Source organism: Botrytis fragariae (assembly GCF_013461495.1).
Source record: "Botrytis fragariae strain BVB16 chromosome Unknown tig00000045, whole genome shotgun sequence".
Lineage (NCBI taxonomy): Eukaryota > Fungi > Ascomycota > Leotiomycetes > Helotiales > Sclerotiniaceae > Botrytis > Botrytis fragariae.
Genome location: NW_023500991.1, coordinates 70,861 through 85,756, shown reverse-complemented (window position 1 = coordinate 85,756; position 14,896 = coordinate 70,861). Strand labels below are relative to the sequence as shown.

At 42.5% G+C, this 14,896-nt stretch overlaps 4 protein-coding genes across 4 annotated transcripts; 2 read left to right on the top strand and 2 right to left on the bottom strand.

The window, feature by feature from the left end:
* Positions 1–5,498: 5,498 nt before the first annotated feature.
* Positions 5,499–7,238, top strand: Bfra_003252 (putative tannase subunit protein; the record flags this gene model as incomplete). Its single annotated transcript, XM_037333662.1, has 1 exon — positions 5,499–7,238. One exon carries the CDS (start codon positions 5,499–5,501, stop codon positions 7,236–7,238), a length of 1,740 nt encoding a protein of 579 aa, XP_037193749.1.
* Positions 7,239–7,712: 474 nt separating this feature from the next.
* On the bottom strand, positions 7,713–10,291 carry Bfra_003251 (uncharacterized protein; the record flags this gene model as incomplete). The annotated part of the gene is made up of 7 exons (XM_037333661.1): positions 7,713–7,854; positions 7,937–9,502; positions 9,577–9,584; positions 9,634–9,884; positions 9,969–9,974; positions 10,031–10,095; positions 10,149–10,291. The coding sequence occupies 7 exons, from the start codon at positions 10,289–10,291 to the stop codon at positions 7,713–7,715; spliced, it is 2,181 nt and encodes a 726-aa protein (XP_037193748.1).
* Positions 10,292–11,203: 912 nt separating this feature from the next.
* On the top strand, positions 11,204–12,136 carry Bfra_003250 (uncharacterized protein; the record flags this gene model as incomplete). Its single annotated transcript, XM_037333660.1, has 1 exon — positions 11,204–12,136. The coding sequence occupies one exon, from the start codon at positions 11,204–11,206 to the stop codon at positions 12,134–12,136; it is 933 nt and encodes a 310-aa protein (XP_037193747.1).
* Positions 12,137–12,830: 694 nt separating this feature from the next.
* Bfra_003249 (putative nadh oxidase protein) lies at positions 12,831–14,374 on the bottom strand. The gene is made up of 2 exons (XM_037333659.1): positions 13,879–14,374; positions 12,831–13,803 (listed from the first exon to the last, which is right to left on the bottom strand). The coding sequence occupies exons 1-2, from the start codon at positions 14,327–14,329 to the stop codon at positions 12,923–12,925; spliced, it is 1,332 nt and encodes a 443-aa protein (XP_037193746.1). The 5' UTR covers positions 14,330–14,374; the 3' UTR covers positions 12,831–12,922.
* Between the last annotated feature and the right edge of the window lie 522 nt (positions 14,375–14,896).

Here is a 14,896-nt window from a genome sequence, read left to right as displayed (position 1 = left end):
GTATTCATTTATGAAACATCATCGAAGCATGAATAATTATGGACTTAAAACTGAAACGCAATTACAATATGGAGCTTGGGTTTGGGATTTGACTTGGAATTGCAACGACTTGAAAGCAGAACCTTCCCCGCTCTAGTAATTCGCATCACGTTCGAGAAAGGTGCTGATAATCGTGCCCGTCACCTATTGCCCAACAAGCCTCTAATTCCAAAAATGAATTACAGCGAGCCTCTGACGCATAACATTGACAACGAGTCCAAGTGCCAGATTTTGATTCAGGATATTCTCGATCGATTGATATACCGAACCTCTGCCGGAAAATATCAACGAGATCGACACGAAAAAATATTGTGCTGTGGGTCTGAGGCGTTTATTCTTGGCTACAGGGCGGGTAGGAAACTATTCGACAAGATGTATCTATGGAGATCAGACGATGTCAAGTGCAATAGGTTCGCTTATACAACCTCTCGTTGGCGTACACGTATGGCCATCCCAAATTGAGTGGGTTGACTAGCGGGATGTATGAAGCGGATGGAAACCTGGGGGCTGAGTGAGAGAAACGAGCGTATGAAGATTGTCACGATATCAAGTCGAAAGTTGGTGGTTTAGATAGAGCATGATCTCGTTTTTCTTGTCGAGTTGTGAAAATTGGCGGGCAAAGGGAGGAAATGGACTTGTTTTGCGGCGTTGATTGATAAACAGATACCCTGGGCTTTTTACTGCATGGCGTTTATAGCATTAGAGTAATCGAGAAATTTGAGAAAGGGCTTGATCAACAATCTCAATTCGCGTGTTTGATTTACGTGTATGAAGCTTCAAGCGTAAGATATGGTTGAGTGCGACGATAGTGATGTGCGATAGGAGTTGACATTGTTTGTCTGGATATAGGACAGGGAGAGGATCTTCTTTAGTACTAAGATCTTCGATACTAGGTGTTACATAACAAGAGTATCCTCACTGAGTTGGAGCTGATATGGAAGACGATAGAGCGAGAGCTGCAAGCGTTGATCAGTGATAGATTGTTCGATTATCAGCTTCACCACATCTTGTCCGCCCTCTCCTGCTTCTCAGTAGGGAGTGGTGTAAATACTCCTACGTATTCTTAGAATTTGGCATCTGAATAGGTTATAGCGCACCGGGTATAATAGGCTGATGGAAACTTTTGGACGCCGAGGGAAGACAGCTTTGCGATGCATTCGAATGTGTAAAAGAGGAGGAATCTGTTCTTGTGAGGAATTTTGGTGAGTTAAAAGCTTATTATCGTTGTGTTTCTGTTCGATGGAGTGACATGTAGTTGGTTGTAGTCGGTAGTTGTCGGTAGTTGTGAAGGGGAAATGACATGGAGACTGAGATGAGCTTGGAATTTGTTCGGGATTTGAAAAGTTATGCTCACAACAGCTAATGCATCCGGTGTTGACCTGCTCCTGTCCTGTTTTGATTGCAAGTTTCACGACTATTGCCCTTATAACTTTTATATCTGGAGCGAATATCTTATACAGTGTCCACGAAAGCTTTGCGTGCCCCTTTAACTACAAATTGTATACTTCGATCTTGAACCAGATGCTTGAGTAGCGGCTTCGAGGGGACTGGTGGATATGGGTGGAACTTGATGGCTATATTGATAGATTGCTGAGGGGTGTCTTATCATCTTTAGTGCTTGATGTTACCATTCTTCTTGCTGTTATAACTATCGAACAAAGGGTTTAAATTACCGACATTGACGCGGAGATACTTAGAGCTGCGGTAATTATGGGCTCTCAAGTCTAATTAGACAGTAAGAAGGAAAAACGTTTGTAGGCCAAACAAGCCAGGAGTTGAAAGCAGACTTGTTTGCCATATACGGTACTTCTGCATTCAGATGGAGAGATATCTGGGGTCTTAGGAGAGAAATTCAGCGGTGAGTCGAGATTATTTTCATGTTTCTTGCAAATCACCTAGCTTTCCTTGCTACCCTACTACTCTAGCTTTCTTCTTTCTCTATCTAGAACCAACTGAAGCATCTTTTGTTTCCCACTCATGCTTGTAATATATATTAAACAGTTCACAGCATGATTGATACAGCACCATCGGAGTTTCATGCATTTTGTTGGGAAAGAATACTTAACTTATGTATGGATGGTGTGATGGTGATCCAGCTTGTATTTACAACTGCCTCTTCAAGATTAAGGGCGACCCATTTATACTACCTATCATTGAGAGCCCGCAGCATAGATGACGAGTTCAAGACCTGAGCTTTCGAACAAAGATAAATTGCCCACTAAGTCAAGTTCTCTTTATATCCACTCTAATACTGGTAATCATACAGCCAGAAACTTTGCAACTATAAAGCTAGATGCATATACCATAAAATGGTGAACTATATAGGATTAACCTGGCTTTATCAGCCGCGGACTTGAGTATTTGTCAACCGCAGGATCCGCGGGCCGTTGAATGGAATTGCGGAGATGTATCCAGGACAGGGGACTATTCTGCGGAGATTTTAAGAGGAGGGGAGTCGAGAGATTGATCCGGGATTGGTGTGGTGTTATACTTGATGGTCGGAGTATACATGTTGAATCCCTCTTGATGGATCAGTATCAACTTCAACCAGTTTGACTCTTGAGTCATAATTCCCTGGTCTGAGTCCTTTTCAATCGTGTCATTATATGTAATTTTATTGTCTAATACATATTTTGACGGTATTAACACGCTCGAAGACTATATTAAAGATGCACTAGGCCATACAACACTTGAAAAATTACAAAATTCACTTGATGCCTACTTATTGCTATCCTGGCGAAAAGAAATAGGAGCACTGGATGTCAAAGTTTGATGATCATTATCGGCGAATATCAAATCGATGTCGGCTTCTCTCATGCTCGTTATATACATTGCCATTGAAATTACTACCCACCCCTCTGACATATCAATCTAGCCCATCGAACGCACTAAATGAACTTCTTGTTGAACAAAGAGACAAAAGCGATGAATGTGAAATAGAAAAATGTATCCATAATGCGAGCTCCAAGTAACATAATAGATAACGGAACCCTGAGAAGACAATTGAGCAGTTTTGTCGACTATTTAAGAAGTTCAGTATAGCCACAAACAAGGTTTTGTTTGATATGAGGAAGAAGAGGAGGAGGGGATAAAAGAGGAGTCTGACAAGAAGGGTTCAGAAAGGAGAGTAAGGCTTGTGAGATCGACGGCGACCAGAAAGTGTTTTAGAGATCCAAAGGGTCTCAATTTTCCAAACCAAAAAACTCAAATTATGAGTTGAATTCGGACTGAATGCATGACACAGTAGCAAAGGGGCTTCAGCAATCATGGATTTTGCTCCTTAGTGCCATACAATATGTGTATTCTCCCATATATTCCAAACACGGCGAATGAGGTCTATTTATGGAATAGAGGCTGAATAACATAAGCCAAACTTGGTGTGAACGGAGATAGAATCGTTCGAAACACTGTCGAGATTGTATTAATATATAGAATCTGAATAACAAATCCCCTTTGAATTTAAGTAAACTTGAATTATACAATACTTTCAAGTTAGGTGTGAGTACAACTTCGTACCACAATGTCCCCACCGTCGTCCCCACCGTCTACACCGAGCCAAGCTACATTGTATACGAGACAACGTACTCTGTCCACATTAGGACTGCGTGCACGGCCTGTTCATCTAACTTACTTCGGAACTTAACCTTAATACACCTTATTGGGAAGAGACTTTATTAAGAAACACGTCGTCCTCGCAGCATCGATGTCATAGTGAGATTTGAGGCAACTACATACGTACCCTGTATGTGCAACGTCGAACGAGGATCTCTTCCTTTGGAGTACTCTGAACTGATCTCCCTTATAAGAGTAGATTGCCAAAGAATAACAATGTGATGTGTGTGCTTATAGTTTCTATACTTTTCAGACTCTAGAAAGATCCACTCATGGAAACCAGACATTCTAGACCAACGCTACCGTTACTAGTTTGTTATTGCCGTCAACATTTATCAGTTGTTCAGAGACTGTATGAACATTGCGTGTTTCGAAACATTTTGAGAATTGGCAATTGGTAATAGTATTGCGTGGTTCTTGGCTCTGCGGTTTTTTCAGCTATAGAACTTCTTGAAAAACCTGAGTGTTTTCTTAATATCGTGTCGAACTCTTATGCATATCATCATCGACCCATAGATCACATACTTCGTAGTTATTATTGATCTTTTTACCAGGTACGTCTCGGGACCGAACTCATTATTCCAAGAAATAAGAGAAGATCCTGAGTTCTAAGCTTTAACCTAGATTGTTTAGCGTACACTAGTGAAGTTATCTTATCAGATTCACACGCGCAGTCGGTGATATATTGAATGCAGGGGCGGAAGGATGGTTCCGGTAGTTAGTATTTTCTCGAGAAAAAAAAGATCTCACGACCCCCTATTTAATTTAACAGCCGACGCATCATAACCCCTGACAAGTCTAATCCGAATTGACAAGCGTTGATAATCGCTTTTACTTTCCTTTGTCGAGTTTAAATGGCTTTCAAAAGTTCACTCAACAAGGGTTGATTATCTATGTATTGATGACGCACGAATGAGCAAAACAGCCACGCATGCTAGGTAGGTAGGCCGATGCGAGAGAGGGATATCCTTGAATGAAGATTTGGTCATAGACTTTGATTAGTCTTTTCATCGTGTCCAAGGTATTTGATTCATCATCCTTCAAACCAGAAAATGAGTATAACTTTATAGCCTCTCAGTAGATCTTGTGGTCAATCTGAGATTTACGCACCATAGGTGTGGCAAGCCGTTAGTTCTTATGGGCGAACCCCCTTCCCGCTAGTGGAAGACGATTTGACTCGCCTAGTTCGGTACTTGTCCGGTAGTTATACCGGTACTACCCATTTATTTTCAACAAGCTGGGTACGGGGTACAAATGACCCTATTATTAGGATCCAATGATTCATTTGTATGTGCAGAAAGATTTCGTTTAGTGGCATAACAAAAGCGGGGACACATATTTCATCTCGTACACCTTCGTACGTAGCCTACTCCCAAACTCTTCAAAGATTCAACCTGAGCGACTTGATCTAATCGAGTCACTCTCACTACCATATCCACTACTATTCTTAGATTTGATCTTCTCTCTTACCATTTCAAACAGATTTCTAGTATCAGCACTGAAATAGAAGTGCATTTGATTTTTGATTGTAGAGCCACAAAAGAATACGTAGAAAACTTCCTTAGGCTGAAGAAATCGCCAAGACTGTGACATGGAGACCCATTGGAGCTCACGAATCCGATTACGTGTCTTAATAACATGGGTGTTGTTCGCTTGATCTCAGGAAGCGAGGTCGTGTATGTGATTTTGATAATAAAGTCCAGCAGGCACAAATGATAAATATATAAGACTATACTTGGCTCTAGAACTAAAATCAACCGAACTCACTCCCAATCATCACCTTCAACCCTGTTAATCTAACAGCTTCATTCTTTCCAAGTTTCTCATCACATTCTTTTCCAGGCACCATGCGTCAGTCAATTGCTTTGGCTGCAGCTGGCGCTGCCACTGTTAAGGCTCTATCTCTAGCCGACATGTGCACAGTCGCAAACGTTCAAGCAGCACTTCCTGCGGATGGATCCATTCCAAATATCACAATGATCGCATCATCTGTTTCTGCATCCCCTGTCTATAACGCGAGTCTTAGCAGCGGGATGACCAAGCGCGACACAACTACTTACAGCTACTGTAACGTCACTGCTACTTACACCCACGGCAGTGATTCTGTCATTGTTTGGTACGGATTCCCAGATCCATCTATCTTCGAGAACCGTTTCTACGTCGTTGGTGGCGGTGGTTACAGTTTATCATCAGGTGTAACTGGAGGTCTTGAATATGGCGCTGTTACTGGCTGCACTGATGCCGGTTACGATGCTTTCACTACCAGCTTGGACGCAGTCGTACTCAACTCTGACGGTACTCTCAACGAGCAAAACGTTAAGATGTTCTCCTACGAAGCCCTTGGTGAGATGACCGCCATCGGAAAGGCTATCACCAAGACTCTTTATAGCATTGATAAACTCTATACCTACTTCTCTGGCTGCTCTGATGGAGGACGTCAAGGTATGAGTCAAGTTCAACGTTACGGAGATCTGTACGACGGCATCGCTGCCGGAGCCCCGGCTTTCAGACAAGCCCAGCAACAAGTTTTGCATCTCTTCTCTTCTGTCGCCGAAGTTGTTCAAAACTACTTCCCAACCAATTGTGCTCTCGACAAGATTGTAAATGCTACCATTGAGGCATGTGATCCATTGGACGGGCGTACTGATGGGGTTATTAGTCGTTCTGATCTCTGTAAGATTAATTTTAACTTGACTTCTATCATTGGTCAATCATACGCATGCGCAGCCGAGACCAGCTCTTCTCTCGGTTTTGGTTTCAGCAAGCGTCAAGATGCAGGTTCTACCACCACCAGTAGCCCTGCTCAAAATGGTACCATTAATGAGCAGGATATTGCTATTGCCCAGACCATTTATGATGGTCTCTTTACTTCTAGTGGCAAGCGCGCATATCTCTCATTCCAAATTGGTGCTGAGCTTGAGGATGCTGTTACTGAGTATGACAATACCACTGGCAGTTATACCTACGAGATCCCATCTACCGGTGGAGTTTTCGTCGCCAAGTTCCTGGAGCAAATCGATGAAGACAGTCTTACCACACTCGAGAACGTTGATTACGATACTTTGTTCGAATGGATGGAAGAGGGACTCGCAAAATTCTACGACACCCTTCAAACTACCATGCCGGATATTTCCGCTTTCAGAGACAACGGTGCTAAGCTCCTGCATTATCACGGAGAATCTGATCCATCAGTTCCAGCTGGCTCTTCCGTCCACTACTATGACTCCGTTCGCACTACCCTTTACCCAAGCCTCGGATATAACGAATCTGTCGCCAAGCTCGATGACTTCTATCGTTTCTTCTACATTCCAGGAGCTGCTCACTGTAACACCAACTCTCTCCAACCGGGTCCATGGCCCAATGATGTTCTCGCCACTTTGATTAGCTGGGTCGAAGATAGCGAGGTTCCGGACCGTTTAAACTCCACTGTTACCTCTGGATCATACGATGGCGAGGTTCAATTGTTGTGCAAGTGGCCAACTCGCCCACTCTGGACTTCCGAGACCACATTTGACTGCGTTTACGACCAAGCGTCTATCGACTCTTGGACTTATGTCTTCGATGCATTTAACCAAACAATTTATTAGAGGGTGTGAACAAAAGTTCAATTGCCCGATGGAGGCGATTACTGAGCTTTCAGGAGGTCTACAAGAAGTGATGGGCTATTTTCGTGGAGTCACCTTTTGAGCTGCCCTGTAATTTTTCCTGTATATCTTCGAATTTTCCATCATTTCAACCCAAGTTTGATTAGAAGAGAAGGTATGACTTTTCCAAGACGCATCTTATCATATTTTGTATATAATCATTCCATATTCACTCTACTTCAGACCAACTTTTGCGATACGTGCATCTTCAAGTCGTGAAGCATGGAACATAACCCTTCAATTCAAACCATAAGCACTGATTGTAATCATAATATTGGATTAAAAATTATGGTAACTATGATGAATAAGAGTGCCTACGGGATCAGAAACCTACTTAGTCCTGTGCTTGGCGAAACCATAAAGAAAAGGAAACCGAATAGACAATTTATAGTTACACTCGATGCTTCGAGCACCACCTCACACTGAGGGACCATGGTGTGTAAGTCTTCTATCATTATCATTGACTTGATCATATCTCCATTTCTCCTCTGCAACCTCAATCTCTGCAACCTCAATCTCTGCAAGCACAGTCCTCCTTCTCACCACCTCTCCTCCACCCCTTCCACAAATTAGGACATCTCCACGCAATTTTTTGATTTGAACATCCTAGCAAGATCCCCCATAACCTCTCAACAGTATACCCTAAATGCGGTTTCTCCAAACTATCTTTCTCGCCAAACATCTTCGCATTTCTTCCTTCCGGGCCCAACTTCAATCTATCGTGAGCCCAGCCCCTACTTAGTGAAGGGTTTGAGAGGGCATCATCCAGAGTTTCCCAGATGTCTTTCCCAACTCCCCGAATGCGCGCCGCTGAAGCAATAAAATTGTTTCCATGTGTTAAGATCGCTTTCTGGCATCTGTAAGGCGTCTTGTCCTTTTCAGCAGGACGAGATGCAGACCACATACTTGGGATGAGTCTAAATGTATCATTCCAGCCACTTTTATCGTAACATCCATAACAGTCACATGTTTCCAGTTCTCCTAAGTTGAGGAATCCAGTCAATATATCTGAGTTCTCTGCTGCTGGTGGTAGCTGAGCGGGGTTGTAATAATCGAATAATCGGCGACCGATGAGATCAAAATCATCAATTGTATGTTGAGACGTGGTGATGAAAAGAGTTTGCGTAGGTAAATTGTCCCAGTTCTTTAATATATGATGGAGGAAAACGCCAGATGGACCTCCAATATTTGGAAGAGGATATATATCCCCAAAACCCACTTCAGCTCGAATTTTCTTCACAATGTCTTTGGATGGATCTTTCGTATAGATCAAAACATCTGGCTTATGAGCCACAACAGCAGGCTGTGAACTCAAGATTCCTGTTACTATTCCTTTAATTGCAGGAATTGATTCACCAGCTGAGTGAGCGATTACAATTTGTAGACGATTTTTCGTTGCCGCTCTGTAAATTGTATCCAAAGATGGAGACTTGGGGCCTGTCCAAAATTTCTGGTCGTGGCGGATAGAGATTGTATCCATCCAGTAAAGTATCCCCGTCGAACTCAGGATGGTAAATAAAATGGTGGTGGTCCAGAGTAATATGGGCTTATGCCATATTGGGTAAAGTTTCCGAGCTGGTATTCCAGATTTTCGTCGTATGGTGTAGACAAAATTCACGAATTTGGGAATGTAGAGGCTTATTTCTTTTGGCCCCAGACTAACAAGGTAGATAAGCATGAACACAAAGATTTGGAATCCGTTCATTGTGTTTTCTTCCTTGAATGTACTCATGAGCATTAGTCCCAAAGAAAGGTGAACTGTCGCATCAATTGCGTCGGGAACATTTTCTTCGGTGGATTCATAGGGTGACTTCGAACCGATAGAAAGTGCCAATGTTGATCGTAAAGGAGTATTCCAAAGAACATGAGTCAATGCTCCGGGGGTCAGATTCTTCACGAAGGTCAGGAATTGCCAAGTCCGAAGAACCGAGAATGCCTCCCCGAGGTCTTCATATCTGTACGCAGCGAGAATGGTGACGAGCAAACATGGAGGTAATCCACCCCAAAGCATAAAATAGAGTGAGGCTCCATAAGAAGGATTTGTGGGAGATGGTACTTGATATCCAATCGCTGCTATCGTCCTTGCCAGACTGACAAGAAACATACCAAGTATGGCAAACTGAAATGCTTCGATATTGAGTCGATAATCATTGTAGACAATCATGGAGGCAAGGCAAAGGATGCCGATAGCCCAAACGACGATGGTTCTGTCAAAGCCTTGGTCACGGGGAGTAGCCGTAAGTCATATGCTAGACTGAATAGCAAAGCATCGAACGCATACGTGAGTATCTGTTGGAGTGTCAGAAAACGCCGACAGGATAATAGACAGTCTACGTACTAATAATGTAGCAAATACAGCCAAATTGTTGAAAAGCATGATCGCTTCCGCGTTGTATATTAAAGCAACCATCGAAATGAATACCGTGAGGCAGTATCTAGTTAGAATGAAAAGACCTTGTAGAAATAACGGACCGCGACTAGGGTTTAAATCCGGGACGCTCGTGAAGTAGTCGACAAAACTTGTCAAGACCGCGAAAATGCCCAAGGCAAAGTATGCGGCGGTTTGCAATAAAACAAGAAAACATATTGCTAATCACGAGTAAGTCATCTGATTGGAAAAGATAGTTATCCAGAATAAAAAGGGGATGTGCTTCATGGAGGAACAAAACTCACGGTATCCTACAAAAGGACTGTCAGCATGGTTCAAACAAAAAGAATCGAGTACAAAGTCTTACGAAAATCAGCGATCAGAAGCCTCCTCGTCGTGAGTATAGACCAAATGCTAAACCCTATCCAAATCCTGTATTGCTCGATTTAGCCCCATTCAAATAAACCTCAAGAGGGTATACATACCAAGGATTTACGATTCGCCATCTTCGTCTCCATCTTCCATTCTCCGGGCGAATCGGAATTTTCTCTAATGCTTCTTCCTCATCCCTTCTCATAAGTTCATAATCATCACCGCCATCTCTTTCATTAAGTTCCCTTTCTTCCATTGCTGCTACTACCACTCCCAATGTTGGAGGATTTGATACACATCGCCTAGAGATTGCTTTCGTTTTGTTTTGTTGTTGTTATCGATGGTGATGTAAATAAACTTTGGTCCCACTATCTAGTGTATATCCTAGTAAAAATCAGTACCATAGAAGCAATTCTATTAAAGATTTGCAGTTTCAATGAATGAACTGATGTGATTTGATTGTTTATGGACGACAAAGACTCAATCCGCAAAATCTTCTTATAGCCGAAAGTAGCATATTGAAGAGTAGTCAAGTCCCTATTGAATGTTGAGGACTTACCTCCCTGAAAAACTTGAGATGATATTATGATACTGTTTACCAGTTGTAACTCGTGGTGATATATTGCAAAGTGCTAAAAATAGTCTAAACTTCAATGCGCCGCCCGTACTTTGTTGGTAGTCTGTACTCTGTAGGTGTTTTTGGAAACTAAGGAATCGATTGATCAACAGCCAGTACAGTGTATGATACAACATTTGAAGTCTGGCTCTCGAATTTATGCCTAGGGACGCTTTGCTCAATACTTTAATAAAAGAGTCGCTAGCAAAGTCGCGATCGAGATTCAAGCTTCATCAAACGCGTGAGCTTCCAATCATTCTAGCATCCTAGCTGGCCATTCACTATTGTTGCCTAGGTATCAAGAGATTAGACGTTACTGTGTGATGTAAAGGCACCTCTTCGACCTTATTTTTCTCTAGCAAGATTACATTTAATCACTAGAATATGGCAAACATAGATCGTGTGAATGATGGGTTTGAGATGGGATAAGTTATCATTGTCACGTGATTCAACATCAATTTTGGAGTGCGACCTAGCAAAAATTTCCCTTTCTCTAGATTCATCTCATCAACAACAAACAGAAGTTCCAATTGCTTCCACAGAATTGTGTCAATGTCTAAAGTAGCAAGACTACAAAACCTACTTCCTCGAGCACCCCGAATCATTCGAGAGGAAGATCCTTCCTCTCTTGTAACTTTCGCCGCATCCGGACCTAAGAAGCGTCCTCGCAATGAGGCAGCATGGGCCCATCACTTCCAGAAACAAAGCTCTCGACTAGTCTTAACACTTGATATGAGCAATGAAGCAACAGATTTTCGTAATCAACTCAAGGAAAAATATCTTCATCGATGGGGAGGTTTCCCGGATACCCGATTCGAACTTATAGATCCCTTGCCCGACCGCCATTTTTATATAAAGATGTACAAAGATACAATCAATGACTTTTGTGCAAAAGGCCCACCAGAATTTCCTGTCGGTCCAACAACGAATTTTTTTGTTTCCGAGGAACCAAGAGTCTCTGGTCTTGTTGAGCGCGTATACCAGAAAGAATCCACCCAAGGGAAGCAGGTTGTATCCAAGGAACCATCCAGGGGACATTTCTTGATTATGACGAGTTTCCGCAAAGGATCGGTGGTTCACCTACTTCGTGATTATTTCATAAAGGAATTCGGCAAGTTTCCAAACGAGGAAGTCCAAACAATTATGAAGAACGTGGGAAAAGAAAAATTCAAAGTTCACATGCCGTTAGGATATTGTAAAGATATGGGAATGCTGTGTGCGGAAAGAACAAAGGATGATATTGCGCGTGAATTTTTAGGAACTGAAGGTCTTCACTTGGGCACTGCTGTGAGTTTAAGTTTATGGCGTAAGCATTACGACGCAAATCCGGAAAGGAAATGGGGTGATCCGGTGCTGGTGGATCAGGAATGCGTATATTCAAAAGCGCTTGAAGGGACATCAAAAAAACCTTCATCCTCGTTTGTTTCCCTCGCTCCCGAGAAACAGTCTACGAAGGAAACTCTAGAAAGCCGCGATGACACCTAAAGTCGGACATCAAGCCCCAATACTCCGAATTGAAGGAAAACCGAACTGATAAGAGTTCGATCCAGAAAGGAAATTCAAAGTGCTCAAATTCATCTAAAGAATTTGGAGATGTTTAACAAAGGGGAGAAGGGAAGAAACGACATCTCCGGTAGAAAGCACTGTCTCTTAGAACAGGCATACTTCACCTGAGTAAGGGAAGCACTGTTGAAGGACCCGCTGCGGGAAGCTACATAAGTCATCTCAAAATTGTTATGTGGGCACGTCTCAAGGTAACTTCTGGCAAGTTACGGATAATGTGTGAAGTTATGGGAGATGCAATGCATGAGGCCATCGCACAGAACGAACAATTTTTCCCTCGAGTAATCAAATACAATTGATCAAAGAGATATAACCACCAACGGCAGTGCAGTATTGAGTGTGAGACAGGACATACATATTTGTTTGGACGTCAATATTTACTATGATAGTCAAGAATGAGGCTAAGATGGTATAAAACATGGACACAATTCTTATAAGAAACCATCTCCGGGAGATCAAGACCATTTCAAGAACTTAGTTGATCAATTTCAAGTATTACGGCAATGAATATCCTGAGGATAGAAATAATTATAACGCCCACGAAGTTGAAAACATTGGTACAGAGATCTGATGGCGGGAATGCAAACAGCAAGAAATCACCCGGTGGGCCTATTGTTACTGTATCATGAATCGTGTAAATTCTTAAATCTATGTCTTTTGACTCTTATCTATCCCACATATCTACCTAGTAATACAAATATTAATCGCTCAGCAAACTCCGTATGGTTGAGCCTCCTGAGTCCAATCAATGAACCCATACTCTTTACACTCTTTATCAGCAGCCATCTTTGCGCCCCAAATACCCATCTCTTTCTTGAAAATCTCTACATTCTTTTCAATGCTCAAATCAATAGGTTCCTGATCCTTTCCAACTTGTCTCATTTGGGTACCGGCCGCAATGTTAGTGAACAAGAAATCGTTTTCATCCACAGCCATCTTCTTAGCACCAGTAACTCTTCCCTCCAAGATGTCCTTTGGAAGTCTGAACTCTTGAGCTGCAGGTCGTGCAATACCGACACCATCAACGGTATCTAATGCGGAAACCATAGCACCAACAGTCTTGAATCCACCGGTAACATATGTCTTGGTCTTGGTCAAAGGCTTGACAATCTCCTCTGCGAATTCGATGAAGAAATTCTCTCTCTTCTTAGTTGACTCGCGCTTGTGAACGAAAGCAGTTTCCTGGTATGTTCCACCGGAAAGTTCAACGTAATCAAATCGTGCACCCTCAAGTGCTTGACAAGCAGCCTTAGCATCTTCAGGTGTGAATCCATCTTCTTGGAACTCAACACTGTTCATCTTGATACCAACGATGAAATCTGGCTTGACTCTCTTATGGATTTCATCTGCAATTTCTTGAATGATACGGAATCTGTTCTCGAGCGAGCCACCGTATTTGTCGGTTCTCTTGTTTGTAGTCTTGGAGAGAAACTGTGCGAGGAGGTAACCGTGGGCACCGTGGAGTTGAATACCATCAAAACCGGCTTTCTCGAGGTATTCTGCTGCGTGAGCGAACTTGTCGACTATACTGTTGATATCCTCTTGGGTCGCTGGACGTGGCTTGTTAAAGGACAATCCCATAGGGTTCCCTGTATAGTCGTTATTGTTAGTATAAACTCGAGCAATACGCGAGGTAAACTTTGGGGAAAGTAAATGAAACGAACCTTCTAACTGAACATCACTGGCAGAAATAGGATTTGGTTGAATTCTGTTCTCGACCTGGCGTCCAGGATGACTGACTTGTGCAACCATCAAACTTCCATGAGCTTTTCCTGCCTTTGCCATTGCTGAGAATCTTTCGAATCGTTCTCCTTCGAATGGAGCTTCTAACGGAATAATTGGGTTACCCATAGCTTCCAAATGATCATATTCAATCATAACGTTTCCAGTCAAGATTTGTCCGTATTCTCCCTCGCCCCATCTCTTGTAGACATTGACGAGGTTTGTGGATGGAATTCCTCTAGACTTGAAGTCCTTTGGGTCCCATGATGACTGACGTTCAGTCATGGCTCCCTTCAAAAATCGATTTCGTGCAACTTTGCCGGAGAATTCGTATTTGAGAGGCTTTCCGAGAGGAGAAGCGTCAGAGCTAGATGATTCGTATCTGATAGACATCTTGCTAATATTTTATATGCTGATAGTATTGATGAAGTATGAAAGAATGTAATTTGAGCAAAAATGCTCATCAAGTTCTTCGGGGGACTTTCTTATATCATGTCCCAGCATCGCTCTCAAACAGTAGTGCCGGAGCTCAAGTGGGTACAAAATCGTGTACATTTCGAATCATGTATATTTCAAATCAGATTTGAATTTCTAATTGTACGGAGTATGGAGCATTTCCTCAATTCCATTTAGACGTCATGAAAGTAACTGACCAATCAAGAAAGGAAATGGGAGGGGCATGCCTAGGAAATGCCTTGAAAATGACGGTGAAAGGGCCACATGAAGGTTGGAGCGGAATTTATTAAATCTTCGGCTTTTGGTGATAACACTTGGAACTAGCCTGTGGGCTTTCTCCACTATCACTAGTAATGGAAGTTTCTCGAGGGTCTTTCGGTGGCCAACTTTGCCTCGGATGATATTGTTGTACCGAACGACTTCTGCTTAGAATAAATTGACTGGAATTAAATGAAAAATGGACACGGAGGAACGAATGCAAAAGGGGCTTTTCGCTTGAAGTCA